The sequence below is a fragment of the Tetrao urogallus genome, assembly GCF_951394365.1.
Source record: "Tetrao urogallus genome assembly, chromosome: 7".
In the NCBI taxonomy this organism is placed as follows: domain Eukaryota; kingdom Metazoa; phylum Chordata; class Aves; order Galliformes; family Phasianidae; genus Tetrao; species Tetrao urogallus.
This window is the reverse complement of record NC_136820.1, coordinates 21,378,052-21,396,206: the sequence shown is the minus strand read 5'-3', so window position 1 is coordinate 21,396,206 and position 18,155 is coordinate 21,378,052. Positions and strand designations below refer to the sequence as shown.

Below are 18,155 nucleotides of genomic sequence, written 5' to 3'. Positions count from 1 at the left end.
GAAAAGGTAATTCACTAGTACACAACATACGTGAGAATTGGTGTTGACAGAATCTAAAAAATACAAAGATGCATCTTACCTCCCAGGTCTGAGACAGCCGGCTGACAGACGCAGTGTTGAGACCCATAACAATGGCAAAAAATGAATTCAGATTTCTTTGGGCTTTACAGCTGTGGAATAAAAATATGAATGTTGTATTCTGATTTTTTGTCCTCGGAATAAGAGATAAATGGAAAGCACAGGTATCCTAGGTTACTGAGTCCAATTTCAGCTCTCAGCACTAACATACAATCATCTTCCACGTAATGAACTCATTAAACATCCTACCATGGCCACCTGCAGTCTAGGTGATGTGGTCTCAAAGAAGTTTTTTAGCAAGTATTCCATCTTTCATCAAGCCTGTAGTTGGCAGGTTATTTTTCTTCCTTTGCTGTCGGAAGTAATTTTCCCTTTTCAGTGTTCAAGTTACTCTCTGCTGTCCTTTACCATACAGAATAAATCCTTGACCTCTATTCTCTTGCATTGTAAATATTTTCATCCCCTTTTTCATTTCTTCTGCAAATTGTACATCACTGGTTCCTTCAATTTATCCTTGTGGCCATGGATTGCAATCTATTTCTTCATACTGCTATTATCTTTCATTGAATTCTTTGTATTTCATTTTAACTTCTCTTCCCTCTCTCTTTCTTACCAAGGAGAAGTAATGAGACAGTGGGGAAGGAAGGAGGAGCACAATTACTGCTTTCCCTCTAAGTTCTTACATCTTTCTCCTGTGCGAGTATAAAATAAACATAAAATATATCTACTTGGAACAGCATCACACTTTGTCCTTGTCTTTAATTTGTCATCTATTATCACCCAAAGACCTTTGTCACAGTACCGTTCTTTACAATCATGCATTTATTTCTTCAGCTCGGTATTAGAATTCCCTAGCTGAATTACTTTGCATCTATCTAAATTAAATCTTATCCCACTGTTGTTTGCACATGCCACTAGACTCCTTAGATCATTCTTTTTTTTTTTTTTATCCTCCAATGCATTTACAATCCCTCATCATTTTTATTGTCTGAAAATCTGATTAATGTTCTTTTTACATATCCCTATAAATTAGTTGTAGTTTGCACTAGTTCTAGTACTGGTCTCTACAGAATTCACTTGATACCTCTATTCTTTGACATTTCTCTACATACAGTCAGTCCCTGCTTATTTCTAATCAATTAGAGAATATGAAATCCCGAAATAAAGACCCAAAGAAGGTTCCACTCCTATAGATTCCTGAAGACTACAACAAACAGATGTATACTTTTGTGAGTATGAGAAAGACAGAATCCTAAGATGATTTTAAGTATGAGCGAATCCACTGTCATCAATGGGATTAATCATCAGGGAAAAGTATGTGCCAATGCTTTAAACTGAAAACTCTCCAGCACTTGTTACAAGTTTGCATAAAGCTCACACTCATCACTGCATACCACTTTTAGATGGCGCCTTTCACTTAATTTCAGTTATCTTAAAATTAATCCTGACTCTGTTGTTTGAGTTCTTTTATCATTAAAGTAAGGCAGCTCTCAGAGGTAATCCTCTGTGAAGCAAGAAAGGAGTCCAACACAACCTGGGTAAACTCCTATTGGAGGATCCAATTCTCTCAAGCAACTGCAGAGAGAAGGTATGTATTTCAGTCAGCCACCCCTTGAGCAACATGAAGGCATCTGTTACAATCCATTTATTCTAACACCATGCTGACTTGCTTCTCTGACTCTTCTAGATGCTCATTTCTAGCAATGCTAACTTATTTTCTCTCTCAAATCACTTGTTTTCTATTTTAGACTAACTCATCAACAGAAGAATAGACATCTGTGTGTCAATAACTGTCTCTCCTTAAGTATTGACATACTTGTGTAAAAGCCTCCCATCTTCTGCAGGTGGAGTTCCCTCAATAATGAAGCACACACACACACACCGTAAGATCTTAGTTCTGTTATTTTGCTGACAAAGTGGAAATCAGGGTGAAACTCCTTGCTGATTCTGAAGGAGCAGGAAGCAGCCAGAGCAGCTCAGAGCTCCCTGCCTCCCTCCCTCATAAACCAAACAGCAGGGCTGCTTGGATCATGTCTCTGCTTGGAACACTATCCCTGCACCTTACCCGCTTCCCCTTCAACTCTTCCAGAATTTATGAGATACAATCATATTTTCACTTGGAAACATGCTGGGTGATGGCGTGCTTCTCCAATGCACTGGGAGAGCCTGTCTATCATTTACTTACAACTGTATTTAGTTTCCACAACTTGGACTATTCACTTCACAGACATGAATTGAGACAGAGCAACATTCTAGTCTGGAGACAAATATATCTACATTCATATGGGACAGAACCATTCACTTTTGATGTAATTGGACCAAACATGGCCATTGATAAGGCAGAAAATGAACATATTACCATATACCATAGAACTTGCAAACTAAATCAGATCACATTTATGAGTTACACAAGATTAGATTAGGAGAATTAATTTTGCCAAAGGCACTGCTTCAGCAGACAACATGCTTTTGTATGTAACTGCCTTGCAAATTAAATCAATCCAGTCGATGAGGGGAACAAATTAAACATTTTCCATGAATATGCATATTCAAATATTGCAAAAGACCAGCAAGAGGAGAAAGAGGCAAGGAGAATGGCTGTACATATTTAAACTGCTCCACTCCCTTGGTTACCAAAACAAAAGTGATTTCAGAGAAAAAAGCTCTCTGTGTACAGTATACATATGTACGCTGGTCCAAGGCACAAAATAAATACCAGTACTACTTACTAATAGTGCAAGAATAGATGGTCAAATCTGATTAGTGAGGAAACGTCCTGCTCCAACAAATCAGAGAGTACTCCAGACAAGATTGTATGGGGCAACATATTACTGCAGCCGTTTTCCTCTCCAGTTAGACCTCTCAGGTTTAAAAGAGAATGTTCTGTTTTTCTTATAGTCTTTGGCGAATAACAGTGCTGCTAGTCAAATAGCTTTATATCGGAGTCCTTCAGGTTATCTCTGCAAAGAAAAGAACTATCCCTACTATGAAGGAGGTATTTCTGCAGCATCAGGGATTTTCCATTTGATACTGCAAATATGTTAACTGAACTGCTGGAAAAGAATTGTACACTGTATATTCCACATTTAGTTTCAGCAAGTGTATGCTGTTATTGTAATGGGCTATTTTTACTTATGTATGTTTACTACACAGTAAACTGCTTTTTGTCTTTGCTCTTGCACCTAACTCTTCTTTCCCAATAAATATTTATGTAAGGCACACATACTCAAGGATTTGTATTGTAATTTTAGAAACTTACTGGGCAGCAATCTTGATGAACTTTTTGACTAGCTGTACACGTTTGCAGAGCTGACTGCAGAGAAGAATCTCGGTGGCAACCCAAAGCTGGACTTCGTTGCATCTCTGAAGTAGAAGACTGAGATTCTCAGTGTTTTCAGCACTGCCCTGTCTGCTGAATGTGAAGTATATCAGCTCTTGCTGGAAGACATGAACAAAGAAATACAGTTCAAATATAAATGAGGTATAAATTATTTAAAATACTGGTTTTGAAACAAGATTTAGTAACAAATGGCTATTTTTTATTGTTCACGGGCCAATCACAAATGATTCAAGTTTCAAATCTGGTTTAGCAAACTCTAGAGGTGTATTTCAGTACGTAGATAGACTGAAAGTCCTGCAAGATTCCTTGTGAGATTTCTTGCGGTTCCACATGTGGTTATACCAACCTGTCTCTGTATTTCATCACTCCTACTCTAGTGTGAAAAAGCAACCCTATCAGAGCACTGCAGAATCTGAAAGCTTTCCATTCCAATTTCTTTCTAAAAATGACTGAGTTTTCACGAACAGAAGAGCTGCTCTTGCCTTCTGTGCAAAAAGCCTTGACTAGCTCTAGTTTTTGTGTTTAACCTGAATAAAAGAACATGAAATGAAAGATCAAGAAAATCTGATGGGAGGTAAGAGAATTTCCGTGTTGTTTTCTCAAAAAGCCATCACACTTTTCAGTAAGTGATATTTTCAAGTGACATTTTGCAGTGTGAGCTGTGTGTTTTACTCAGCAGCTCACACCAGAACCTATCAAAGTTGTTGAAATAATCCAATGGACACAGAAGTGGGCAATTATGCCCCTTTCTATATCCTGTCTGATATTTTTTTATCCCACTGAAGCCAAACCAGAGCAGTATTATGAACATCTGAAGTTTCTGAAATAGTGTATGCTGTTGCGATTATAGCCATACCAAGGATACCTATTTGTGGAGTTCCATATTTGCTGGAATAATGTTGAATGCAAAGTACAACTTGCATAGACAACATGTGAATACAGGGAATTTTTGAGAATAACCATGATCTTTTATTTTCTTCAGGTAAATCTCAGTAAAACCCATGAGATATACAGGGGACATGAGATGCATCACCATAGGGAAGCTACAAAACTTTAGCAAACTTTTTCAGTATCAAGGATTACTGCACAGCTCTCGGACCTGATTCAATTAACATCACTATAGAGAAATTACACTGTCATGGTGATGAACTACAATCCAAGGAATGCTGATGTACCAAAACACTAGTGCAACTTCAGAACCCCATAGCAACATAATATTTTACGATGGTAATATATTTGGAAGTGGACATGATGCTGTTCACCTCATGAATTGCATTGAAGAGGCTCCAATCAAAGTTGGTTAGTTCTAAGGCAAGATCCCAGGTGTTGATTCCCAAAATTCTCACAGACCGTTGCTGCAACTCTTCATTTTCAGCAAATGGGCTCTGAATTAATAGACAAGAACAAAAAATCCTGAGCAAGTGCCAAAAGACTCACAATGAAACAGATTCTAGACCAAGGTAAAAAGCTGAGTAAGTAATGTTCTCTAAGTGCACTGAGGGCTTTTTTTTCCCCACATTAATTAAAATTGGTGAGTGATAGCAAATTTAATAAATAGCTTGAAACAAGAAATGGGTCAATAGGATTGACTATGGCCTATTGGGTTAGGACTTCTCTCTCTCTCTCTAAGCTTTGAGTTTGAAAAAATGACCAAACAAGTAATGAACGTAATGAAAATATGATCCCTGAAATGATCAGAAAGCAGTTTTTTAATTAAGACACCAGGAAATTTCTGCGAACATACCAGATTTAGAAAAAATTCACAAAACTTGCCACCATTCAACATATGCTTACAAAAAACGTAAATCCACCTGTTTTATGATTAATTTACTCTAAATGCCAACAAACACTGCGCATTCTGATTCGTAAACGTTACTTAGGTTATTACTGTGGAGTTCACAGGCACTGCTGGTATTAATGGTCACTTGACATAGCCATTATTAGCTCTGATTTTCAAAGGTTTGTATTTCTCTTGGGTTTTTTACCTCATCAGTCTGAATCTTGGCACATGAACAATCTGTCAAGATGAAAGATCATTCTTATCAGTTAAGTCATTGCTCTGGCACTTTATTTTTGACAGTTACAGCAAGTTTTGCCGTTTTTATTATGCAACTAATGAAACTAGATTGGTTGTCACCTGACCACACTGCAAACCTTTCCTTAATGCCAGCGTTTTTAGAGGAAGCTAAAATGCTGGAGATAATGGGGATGACAGATTACAATGATATCAGCATGTCAGCTCTTCAGGGCACATTGATCCAACAAAATGTAAATAGACATTTCTCATAGCTAGGGTGAATGCACAAATGCTAGTGCTGACAACACGTGAAAGTCATCTGCAATACTGTCCCCACACTTTCCTCAAAGCACATGAATAATTAGCAGAAAAGACTAATTACTGGAGTTCCTGCCTCATTGAGGTTTCAGGAAATCAGCAGGGAGAGAGATTTTGCGATCTCAGTTTTGGAGGAGAGCAGGAATGAGAGAACTGCAGCCCTCCAACCCACTCTCTGGCACCAGAGAGACAGAAGGAAGGGGAGGGGTGACGGCAGCAGCAATATAACCATATGGATACCACAACACCATAGCCATGCTGATGCTCAGTAATTTTCATATAACTCACTCTATATATATCTACATGTAGTAATTCTGTGTTCATATGTTATGCAGAGTTTATCACTTCCTACAATTCTGCATCAGCCATTTTAAGTATTGTACAGGCACACAAGGCAAAAAAAAAAAAAAAAAAAAAAAAAAAAAAGCTATGAGAGCTCTGAAGTAATCCTCATCCCAGTCAGTCCTGTACAAGCACAAGCCAGCTTTTCTGGGCTGACGTAGATTGAAAGATTTAAGCTCTATAGAAGCTTTGGTCTATTTGAAATTGATGAACAAATTCCATTACTGCTCAGTCAAATAACTGCTGTTAATGCAAGATTTTTTTTTCCAGGTATAGAACAGCTCAGTAAGCTCCACTGAGGAACTAAAAAATAAATTACATATTGAAAAAACTCTCTTAAAGGAACACTAAGCCCTTGATCTTGAATCAGACATATCAAGAAGGGGAATACAAAATACATATGCTTACCAAAGAATCAGTCAGGTCTCTTCGGTAGACAAACATACGACTGGATGACTCATAAGATTTTGAGATGGCCAAGTCATTTGGTTGTAGTTCATGTTTTTCTTTGAAAATGGAAAACAAAATGCAGAAGCTTCAGAAAAGTAGTATAAGCTTTCTTAAGAAAAGGAGTATAAATATGAGAAGAATATTACAGTTATATTTGAAAAGTCACATCAGCTTTTTAGAACGTAACTTAGCATCAAACACAATCCCTATGCAATTCCAGGCATGGGTTCATCATTTCCACACTATTCAGAACAATAAAAGCAAGATGTATCTGATGCTGGACTACAGCACAACCAAAAATATATGCTTTCAACTTCAACTTAATATAGGATAAACTCTTAAATTTTCTAGCCTAACCTCGTATGCATTATTGAACATTTCATTTCAACCCAATGTATCTACCACAAGTACAGTGACTTTAGTTAGAGCAATGTGTCTCAGCCTCAAGAGACAGAGCTGTTGTGTGTCTCAGGCAGAAAAGAACGAGGAGATGTCATCAATAGCCATTCACCCCACAGACAAGAGCACTGGGTGGAAAAAAAAATAAAAACCAACCCCTTGCTAATTAATTTACACAGAGAAATTCCTCTAGACCTATAGCAATTTGTTTAGTAACCAGTTGAGTGAAAGAGCAGGACTCTCCAGACAAGCAGTGAGGAGAAAGGACTTTTTTTTCTCCAGTGGGCAAGCTTAGAGGTACCAGAGAAAAGTGGAAGAAAAACTAACCAAAAACCCAGAACAAAGTTTAAACATCCATGCCCTAAGAAAACTGTCTTTTCCTACGGGATTCAAGTAATTTTCTGGCGAGCTGACGTGATATTTGATTACAGTCGCTGTATTAACGTAGACCAAAAAGAACTACAAGCATGCTGACAGCCACCTCAGACTCTTCATGGCCCATGAAGGAGGAGTAGGAACAGGCATTCAAGGGCGAAGTATCAAAAAATGCTACTCATTTTTGCCATTTCCCTTGCTCACACTGACACCAGATACATTCATGCTGAACTATCAGTATGTCTTTCCAAGGTAATTTTGAACAAAAAGACCTTGCTTGTTCATTTTAGGAGTATAATAATGATGTGTTCTTCAATGCTCATCCTGCTGCCCTCCAAGCGGATGGCAGATGACAGTTCTGAGTCACACAAAAAAGAAAAACAAAGAAAAAATGAAGAAATCATGGCAGGCTGCTGACTATTGCACACAGTGCACAAGTGACAATGCATAAGCACAAATTCAGTACCCTTGTTCTATCTCCAATTAATTCAGTCAATACCAAAGAGCATTTTAGGAATTACAATAGTCATGTACAGACGACAGTCTGTTGTACCAGCTTTTTAATTATTATTTCTTACTGAACAGCCAAATGGCAATTATTTCTATTCTATGGCTTTTTCAGTAAACAATGCAGTTAAGAAATGATATTGTTTTTCATTACTTGTGAATTGTCGGTTTTCTTTACATAAGCAAGTAGGCAGTTAGTGCCAGATTCATTGCTAGCGGAGCAAAGCTTGCCCTGCTCCTGAACAGGAGCACGAGATCTGAAGAACAACCGCAGCAGCCTGATCTTGTAGGGCTGGAAGGGCACGCACAAGGGTAAATGTGTCTGCAAGAGATGCAACCCAGCTGGTCAAGATGCCAACATGTGAAGCTCCCATATGGCCACCCTTTGCCTATGGTGCCCAAGCTCTTGACTGTTGGTTAAGGCTCCAGCTCCTGCCACTCACACCAGAGACCCACAGAATTATTTAACTGTGCTTAGTGTGGGGGAGGAAAATGTGGGCTTCCAATTCTGAACTGGATACGTAAGTGGGACAAGTCAGCATTTGTCTATATTTCATTCAACTACACTGCCAAAGAAATAAGTATGAGTGAAGTATATTTAAGGGCTCATCCTTTGCCTTAGGGGACTGACATCCAGCAATGCTGGCTGAGAAGATGACCCAGGTGTTGTAAAGGCTTAATCCTACTTTGTGGGTCCACTTGTTCATGCTACATACCCAGTTACATTGCTTTATTTTCAATAACAGCCCAATAAGGTATCACAGTGAGCAAACCTGAACAAAAGATCTTAAGACCTGATAGCTTGGCAGTTCCCTACTATCAGCCTACCCTCAGTCTGATCCTCCTCAGAAAAAGACAGTAAGCCTCCTCTGTTAAACAAGAAACATTAACAGGCAAAAAACATCAGTCATAAGCAAGTTTGTCTACGAAGTACTGCTAGGTCATGCTCAGTATCTCATCTGTGCAAATATATGCCTCCCTTCTCTCTAATGGAGAATATTCACTACCCATCCTGTAAAGAAACAGCCACACATTCAGAAGCTGTTATTCCCTTTCATATTTTAAAGGAAAACCTTTCCTCAACACCTTCTAAACTAATTTAGATCTGAAAGTTGAAGATTTATGTGTGGGCAAAAAAAAAATCTTGTAATACTGTTGAATAAGGAGAGTCTTTTGCAGTCCATTTCCAGCAAGGGAATGCCTCATCCAGTGTTACTCAGGAATGAGCTGTTTCCATGGGAACGGCTCTGGGAAGCAGCTCTCATTGTTCCATAGTCATCCAGCTGTGGGCCACAGCTGTATCCTGCACCAGAGAATCCCAATCCTCCCTTACATGCTGCACTAAGAGGTGAGTGGTCGGATGAAGTAAGATTATTTACCACCAGAGAACGTGATGATCACCAGTGCCAATTCCTCCTCCGGGTACTGGATCTTTTCTGCAACAATCTTCAGTATCTCCTGCGCTGAAGTGGTTACTTGAGCTTTCACACTGACGTAGGAGTGCTCCGTGATGTACACGCGGCAGAAAACTGCACAAAGCAAGAAAGGCAGGCTCAGTGGCAGCCAAAGGCACCCTGAAGGAACAGGGGAAAGCATAGCAGCCCCAGTCCCAGCTGCAAGACAGGCCACTCCTGCACTCTGCCCAACAGGGGCATGAAACTGAGCACAAACCTCACCATTTCCCCACTTCCTACCTCTTCCCTCTAGGAAATGACAGGGACAAGCAAATGCATCTCCGTGGATTCATTTCAGGGAAGCCTATTTAAGAGTTCCTACCCTGAGGACTCAATGTAGACAAATTCCCTTGCTGTGCACCTTCTGCAACCACTGCAACCTTAGCAGTTATCATCTTTTGTCCTTACCTTCTAGGCCCAGATAAATTAGCATTCTTTCGGTGTGTCTCATACCTGCTGCAGAAACTGTTTTGCTCCTCCACTTTCACCTGGAACAGCATGCTTCTCGAGAAGCTCCCTGCTCTGTAACTACTCTCGCTAGCTTATCTGTCTGGACATTTAGTGATGTGCATTGCCAGGGCATTTTTGCACCAGCAGAGGCTGCCTGAACAGCAGTGCAATTAATTCTGACAAATCCATCCCGAGTCACTTGCAATACACGTAAAAGGGACTTATTTGGAGAAAATGGACAAACCCTGGGCTCATCACTTCCACTGAAGTCCTAGAACCAATTAGGCTCTGGAAACGATTCCCATCAGTAATGCTGCAGGAAGCTCATGTAATACTTTGTTGCTCCTTCAGAAGCGAGGTATACTCCCTCTGCTTCCCAGAATTTTAGGTTTGCAGTCTTTTTTGCTGAGTTTGCTGTAGCCGGTCATTTGAAATACAGCTGCTGTACTTAAAAAGGGAAGAAAGAGCTGTAGACTTGCAAAAATATTTTAAAAATGACACCTGCTAATGAGAATCACCACAACTCTGGATTTCATACTCACTTCTGTGCTTAAACTTTCAATTTTCTTCTACTTTTCTACTTCTTATTGCAGATAGGCTGCTACCATGGCAGTATAATACAATATTTTGCTTCTCCAGAAATGCTGTATTTTTATTGACAGATGTATGCAGCAATAGCTCCTTGTCTGTCCTATGAATATTCATGGCTTCAGGGCAGTACCATTAACTGAGACCATGCCAGAAATGGTTAACAACTCTATCTTACTGAACATCTTTTTTGTGTGTGTTGTAGAAGAGAAAAATGAAGATAAGAAGGAAGGAGGAACTCGACATTTAACCTTGGGGAAGAAAAGCAATTTGATTTTATAATTTTTTTCTTAACCTGTCTGTGCTGACAGACAGTAAATCAGGTGCTCAGCATGTGTCAGAATCTTTCTTCAGAATACATATAACTCATGAATAGACAGATACATCAACTGCACTCTAAATACGAAAATAAGTAAATCTGACACAAATATTTGCCCTCCATATGCAAAGTGCAACACAACTTGCCTGCAGTGATTTTGTTTGAAGCCTCAACCTCTGTCATTTGGGAGAGGAAAATGACAGCAAAATATTAACTTATACTTGAGCTATTGATGTATCTTCTGTTTAGCACCAAACTAACCCAATCTACAGGTCAGGTTCTTGAAAACAATCATCACAGCAATTATCACAAAACTCCCCCCACAACACATCTTTTAAATGTTCTGTCTGTGGTATCTATGGGCATGGGCCATGTCATCCCTTCCAGGAGCCCACACTGCTCCTCAGTGAAACGCAGCAGGGAACACTAACAGGAGGGCACGAGCATGGACTGTAAACCACCCTGAAAAGGAGGGTAGAATGCTCATGGTCTGATCTCTGCCACTGAGGGCAGGAGCCATTGGACAAACCCATCCTTCACAAGTACCATCATGCGGCAGCACTCCACAGCCCATCCCATTTCCCTCCATCGTGCCCAGGCACCTGCCTCTTTCCCCCTAGTCTTGCACCTTCTATTTCATTCCCTCAGTCCCAGCACATTCCATGGCTCATGCTCGCAAGAAGAGAGAGAACAGAAATTTATGGCCTTGCTGAGTCCAGCCTTTCCTGTCCCCATGGCCATTCAGTCTGTGCCCTCTCTTCTATGCTTTTCATGAGCTGTGTCAAACTTTTTTAAGAAGAAAAATGAGTGTGGGGGTTTTCATCCAGAAATGACATTTTAGAAGCAGCCTGGTCAGCCTAAACCTCAAATAAATTTCAGGCACAAAAGAGGCTATCTATCTACCAGCGGTACATAATGTAAAGGGAGACTTGTCACTACAGGAGCTCAGTTCTTACCGTGTGGCACTAAAATGAGTGCTAAAAATACCCTGTCTCAGCCTGAACTTCTGGAGTTCTTCACCAAGAAAGGAAGATAATACTGCGTAATTCTGCCTATTCTCTGCTTCTGTGCATGTTATTCTCCTCTCTGCCTCCTTCCTCTCGCAGGCCTTACAGCAGGATGAGAGCTTCACTTTACCATTGCTTTAGCAGCAATGAAGGGAAAAATGAAATAGTTGACGTTAAAGCATAGTGGCGTCTCACCCGCTACATGGAAATGTTTTTGTGGAGAGCACCTACGTAGGTTCTCAGAGTTAGCAGATCCTGCCCCACTTAACCTGACAGGTGCATTCACCTCTCACACCCAGGATCTAGGTCAGGAGACTATTCCTGCCCTGTGTTACAGTTTCCAACTCTGATGGATAGGCTGTGAGCCGCACAGCTCTGTCACAGGGCCACAGAGGAACCGGGCAGGTGGAAAGCCTGAGATCTCACTCCACTGCTGAGCGCCTGCAAAGCAGGAGGCAGACAAGTAATCTTCACACAGGCAAATCTCTCTTCTTTCGGGGCCCCAGGGCTCAGTTCAGAAGCTGTACGCCTGGAAGAAGACTGTACCTTAACAGGCAGCTCTTACTAAAAAGGTTACCCTGACATTTAAAAGTACTGTGCAAGGTTTTTTCCCATTCTTAAGTCATACTTACTTTCTTCTGCTTCATTCATGGTTCCTCTGTGCTGCAGCCAGTTCTCCTTTAGACTGAACTGGTGGAAAAAGGTTTTGTTCTGCAAGGGAGTGGGAGAGGAAAAAAAAGACACAACAATGACTGTCTGCATTCCTTCCCTTTACCATGCAGCAATTGATAAAATACAGCATTCAATGCATACATCTGGCCAAAAAGGTTGCAGTATAGGAAATTCACCCACCCTTCCTGCATCAGTAAGCTGGAAGTTGCCTAACTTAATAATGGTAAAGGTGGGAATTTCTGAGGAAGTGAGACATGCCTATACCAAACAGCAGCCACACCTCAAGGTTCTCTGTAGTTATGTGCAGAGGTCACTTCTTACGTACTTTTCTCATACATATTTCCTTTGTACCAATTGGCCTATTTAGCAATTTCATTACAATATCATGTTCTGCTTCCTGTATTTCCACTGTAACATTTCAAGCCCTTTACATGCTTCAGCCCAGGCACTTCAGTAGGTCAGCAGTTCAGCCCTGCACAATTCATATGTCTCCAGTAGCACCTTTTCCTTCTGCTTAAATAGACAAATCCATGTTCCTCTTTCTTTCTCTCTTTCTCTGCCCTATCACAACAAATTCCCCTTTGCTTTGGCTGCTTGACACCTGCAGTTGATGCCTGTGCTCAGACTGGTTTGCCCAGGTTTTCTGCATCTATCCAGCCAGGCGGGACAAGCGCCCAACTCAAAATATTCAACAGTGACATCTCAGGACATGCTGTTAAAATGATAATACTGTCACAGCCACTGCAGGTTAGTTCACACAAGTGATATACGGGTGACACTGCAAGAAAAAAAAATTTCCTTAAGCAATGTTGCAGGTCTAGCCTCACTGATGTATCCTGTCATGTTTTTGGTCACCTGTCACTTTCAATTGAACTGCCAAGAAAAGAGTGAAAGTGGAGGGAGGGAAAGAAAGAAAGGTTGTAAGTTAGCTAGCAATGAGCAAAACAAGGTTTGTGTTACCTTTCGATGTGGTGAATATTCATCCACAGTGCTGAAACAAAAAGGAAAATTCTAATTATCTTTCAATCCAAACTTTAGAAAGTTTCAGCAATCTAAAAATATATATATATATATATTATTTTTTTTTAATTACAGTCTCCACAAAACGGCTGTAGAGATCCTTTAGTGAAAGCTGAGGTCACTTGGCTCAACTACAAAACTTTCATGGCAGTCACAAAGTCAGTACAGAAAAAAGAAATGCTGCCAGTCTGGGAGCTCCTGGAGAATGCCAATACCAGTGGCAGCCAATGTCCTTCCAGTTCTCAAATGGAGAAACCACAGAAATAATTTCCACTTGCTGGAGAAATGTGCCAAGGGAACATCTTTTAAAAATACCATCAGATTAATAAAATAATAACCCTGACACTACCATTGAGAAATAGATCTGCTTCTCAATATTGCATGAGAGAGAAGGAGAGATAAGATGCATCATCTGAAATCAGAGACTGCTGAGTGACATTTTGACAGTTTTTCCACAAAGTTCCACACCACCCAACAAACGTCAGATAAAATGGAATAATCTGGCTCTATTTTAAAGATTAATTGTGAAAATGAATACAGTACTTGTATCACTCGTCCCTCTATCTTTACTGAATTACAGCAAGATGACAACAAAAATAAATTACACTAAGGAACATGAGATCTGATAACAAGGATAATCAATACTTACTGACGACGATGCATCCCAAGTATTTTCTGAAATTCTTTCAGCTCCTTCTCAAGAATGGGATATTCATACACATCATCTAACACATTCCGGTATATTGTCTACAAAGTAAAATAAATACTTTATGCAATCATCTGATAACTCAAAAATAAATCTGAAGTATCCCAGCAATGGTCTAAATCAATCAGGCGGAAGCATACTGCAACAAATTTCATCATAATTCTTTTGCAAGATCCGTGATCAGGGAATGTCCTTGCTTATTTTTACAGGCTAGTCAGTGCTCAGTTTGGCTAAGAAGAAACACTCTGTATCAACACCAAGTGAATGAGCAAAATGTTGATGCTCATTAGTCTACAGACAAAATGGCACTCATGGTTGTTACACAAAATCTAAGTTAATTCAGGAGAATCCATTCTGAAGCTTGAGAACATAACACACCAACATTCGACATCCAAAATGGTAAAAACAGATTTATGTGACTTAGACTTTTAAAATGAATGCTCTACTCCAGTTTTCCTCATATTTGCGTACACTTAAATTGAGTAATCTCTCTCACAAACAAAAACGTACTCTTAATTTTAAGCCAATAAATAAATAAACCTTACTTTTTCTTTCTGGAGGAAGTGTTTTCTGACTACCCTCAACTAGGAGCCTCAGTTAACTTTGGGAGACACCACCACAGGTAAGAGGTAAGTCAAATGAATTGGCTTAGCTGGTTGAAATTGAGGTAAACATTTTTTCTATGCCTTTTCAGAATCTGCACACAAATGCTACTCTTTTCCTTCTAAAAATATGGAGATCATACGTATTGGCTGAGTCATCAAGTTGTTTTAGCCCAATTAATACTCCTACATCTAAGAATCTCAGCATAAATAATTCTGAATTATAAACCTGTATATTGCTTTTACACATATAACTTCAACCATCACTTACGTTACTACTGTTTTGTATCACACCAAATCCTCAAGCAGAAATATTGGGTGTACAAAAACTGGACAGCCACACACCCTTAGAGACAGAAAGGCACTGCACCAAGGTACATGCAGCAGTATAACCTGGCTGGTGGCTGGAATGATGCCCATCTTCCAATACAGTACTACACAGCCTAGTACCAAAGAGCAAAAATCCTAAGGTCTCTGCTCTCATATGCAGAATGTCCTCTTCCAAAAACTTTATACTATACACTTTATATTATAGATATCAAGGACAAAATTTAAATATGAAAAACGATGTTTTATACTTTTTCCTGTTGCAGCTTCTGAAACACTGTATACTAATTAAACAGCATTGAAATGCATCAGGAAGTGATTCAATACCTTTAAAAATTGTTTTAAATGCTCATCTTCATGTAACCAGTCTTTGTAGAGAGAAGTCCACTGAGAAACCAAATGCAAGACCTTCCGTTTCCTGCAGGATACATCAGAGTCATCTTCTTTCCCTTGATGGTTCTTTGCACAATAGGTGCAGTAAGTTAAGGAAAATAAAAACTAAGAACTCATTGAAACTTTGAAATTCAGCAATGCATAATCACCTTCCATGTTGTTTGGCAATGAAAGACTATGTTTCACTACACTGTCCAGTTCTGAACGTATACCTATCCTGTTTGAAGCTTTGGGAGTTTCATCAACTTTTTGGAATGAAATGCTCAGTAATATAAATGTTCATTCTCTATGTCAATAAAACTTTTTTCCTTCCTAGATTAGAAAGAAAAGTCTACGAAAAGTAAAATCCATTTAAAAGAAATTATACAATGTTGAGTTATAACTTTCCTGTAGAAGCTGGAACAAAGCTTTGCCTGCACACAGACACCAACATGAATGCTTGCATGAAAGAGGACAACGCATCATTACAACAAGAAAAATATTGAGCAGAGGAAGTCAGTTTCTTTTTCCCTGTACAAATTACGCTGTAAGCCGAAATAACACTATTAAGAAAAAAAGAATCAATTTCCACTATTGTCCTCTATTCACAAAGCAGAAACAGCAAATGACAGAAGATATTCACATTATACATCATTCCTGTCCCTTCGCTATTCTTTTTTTCAGTAGGTGAAATGACTTTCACAACAAAAAGAAAAGAAAAAAAAAAGTTATTTCAATTCATAGCTCCAAGTTCATTCAAGCAACATTCTATAGCTTATAGAAATAATCGGAAATACAAAGAAAGTTCTATACTGTATCACACAACAAAAGGTGCAGACATGGTAAAATACCTATTCTTTACATACTTTGCAGTATATTACACAGGTACTTAACAATTAACACTTATGTTCCGGATAGGTTTTAGCTGATTTTAAACACTGTTTTGTAAAAGGTGAAAAGATTCATATAGCTTTAAACAAAAAAAAAAACCAAACATTTATAAGGTTTGCGTTGTTGGTATGAGTTAAGCTTGACAATATACTAACCTAGGTGTCACTGTGTGATGAGTGCTAACACAACACTTAAAAGGATATTGCCTCAGAAGTGCCTGGCACAAGTCATCTGTTGTCATGAAGACTGTGTATGTGAGAAGGAAGTCATCCAGGAGAGTTTCTGCACAGAAAGACAAAAAAAAAAAGTCAAAGGTACAATATATTTTTGAGAAGAGGAAGACAGTACCTATTGTTAATGTGCATAGCAAGAAAAAAGCCTAAAGAGTATATCACTGATCTGTCACACAGTTAACAATACATTCACACTGCAGAGATGAGATCCTTATTAACAAGCACATCCTCAGTTCTCAATGAATAAACAAGCAGAATACACAGAATAAGCCACAGTTCAGGAATGAATATGAGTCCTTATCACAAACACCACATTCCAGTTGGCTCTTCTGAGTGGTTCCAGCTATTCAACATTTCCACCAGTAAGTTGTTTCAGAATTTCAGAAGACAAATTTTTGTAATAGAAAACTGAGATTGCCATGCACTCTGGTGAACATCTAGGCACAGTATTTGAGAAGCAAAAACAAGCATACTTAAATGTTCAGCTAGTTAAGACTTGTGTGCATCGCTAATTGCTGGGATACTTTCTCTCTGGTTTACTTAATTACATTATTCAAAGTTATTTTCTGCTCCTGACATTCCTGCACTTGGTTTCTATCAGTATAACTAAAGGCACCTGCCAACAGACCACCTCTCCTGCAGCCATAACACCTCAGGCTGTCAGGACAAGAGGCATTGCCAACTCAGACCTCAGCGTAGTTTTCACATTCCTCATTCCCATGCCAGGCTAATTTTAGGGTTTATCCAAACCTTCACCATGCACACCAGATGCAAGGAGGAAAGCTGAAACAAAAAGGTTTTTTACAAGATGAGAGCGCTCAGGGGAAGTCTTGTGACGGCATCCCACAACCCAATGGCACAGAGAAACAAGACCAAGCCAGACTTTTCCCAGAGGCATGCAACACAATGACAAAGGCAAACATCAGAGATTGCAACAAGGGAAAATTTATCTAGTTAAAAGAGACTTTTTTTCCCCTGTGAGGACAGGTTGCCTGGCTAGGCTGCAGAAGCTCCAGGACCAGGGTTATTCAGAGCCCACCTGGCCAGGACCTGAGCTGCCTGTCTTACTGAGCCCACTCTGAGCACTGCCAACCCACATTGGTTTGTAACTCACACAACTGTGCTTCCAATTTTAATTACTCATAAATTATGTATGATGTAGGAATGAATTAATACTTCATTCACAAACAAAACAATCTTTAGGATGCAATTACTCTGTTTTACCAAGTAAGAACAGCAAAACAGATAACTGTAGTAATTCTGGTAATATATACTAACATATAAGTATTTCTTTGAAGCACTGTAGAGCATAAACACCTTAGCAGTATTACTACTTGTTACTAGTTAGCTGTTACTAGTAACTGTTACAAGTGAAGTAGTGATTCATGGGTGGATTTACAGCTGCTAAGACTGAAGGACGAACTGCTCCTTACAGGAGAAAAACAAGGTTGTGCCCTAATTTCCCTATCTGGGTCTCCTCACTGTCCCTGATCTCAACCAGCTAGTGCCTGTGTATGCGTGTGCAACTGAGAGCTTCCCAGAAGCTCTTCAGACCAAGAGCGTAATTTCACAACAATTTAGGCCCATTTCAGTCACAGCTACCTTTCTGTCTGTAAACTGACTTCAAAGATAAGGTGTAGAATGGCAATAAATTCATCCACCTATCATTCAAAGCCAGATGCCATGTG

At 39.4% G+C, this 18,155-nt stretch overlaps 1 protein-coding gene across 1 annotated transcript in view; it reads right to left on the bottom strand.

Annotated features, from left to right (window-relative positions):
• The window catches only part of RAPGEF5 (Rap guanine nucleotide exchange factor 5), a gene marked incomplete at both ends in the record, with an annotated part of 148,551 nt that overhangs the window by 15,029 nt on the left and 115,367 nt on the right, over nucleotides 1-18,155 (bottom strand). Inside the window, 10 exons of the mRNA XM_079538593.1 lie at nucleotides 80-170; nucleotides 3,338-3,516; nucleotides 4,681-4,803; nucleotides 6,504-6,601; nucleotides 9,206-9,355; nucleotides 12,277-12,355; nucleotides 13,277-13,307; nucleotides 13,986-14,083; nucleotides 15,299-15,443; nucleotides 16,426-16,516. Coding sequence (XP_079394719.1) covers nucleotides 80-170; nucleotides 3,338-3,516; nucleotides 4,681-4,803; nucleotides 6,504-6,601; nucleotides 9,206-9,355; nucleotides 12,277-12,355; nucleotides 13,277-13,307; nucleotides 13,986-14,083; nucleotides 15,299-15,443; nucleotides 16,426-16,516 — 1,085 coding nt within the window. The remainder of the gene's footprint in view (nucleotides 1-79; nucleotides 171-3,337; nucleotides 3,517-4,680; nucleotides 4,804-6,503; nucleotides 6,602-9,205; nucleotides 9,356-12,276; nucleotides 12,356-13,276; nucleotides 13,308-13,985; nucleotides 14,084-15,298; nucleotides 15,444-16,425; nucleotides 16,517-18,155) is intronic.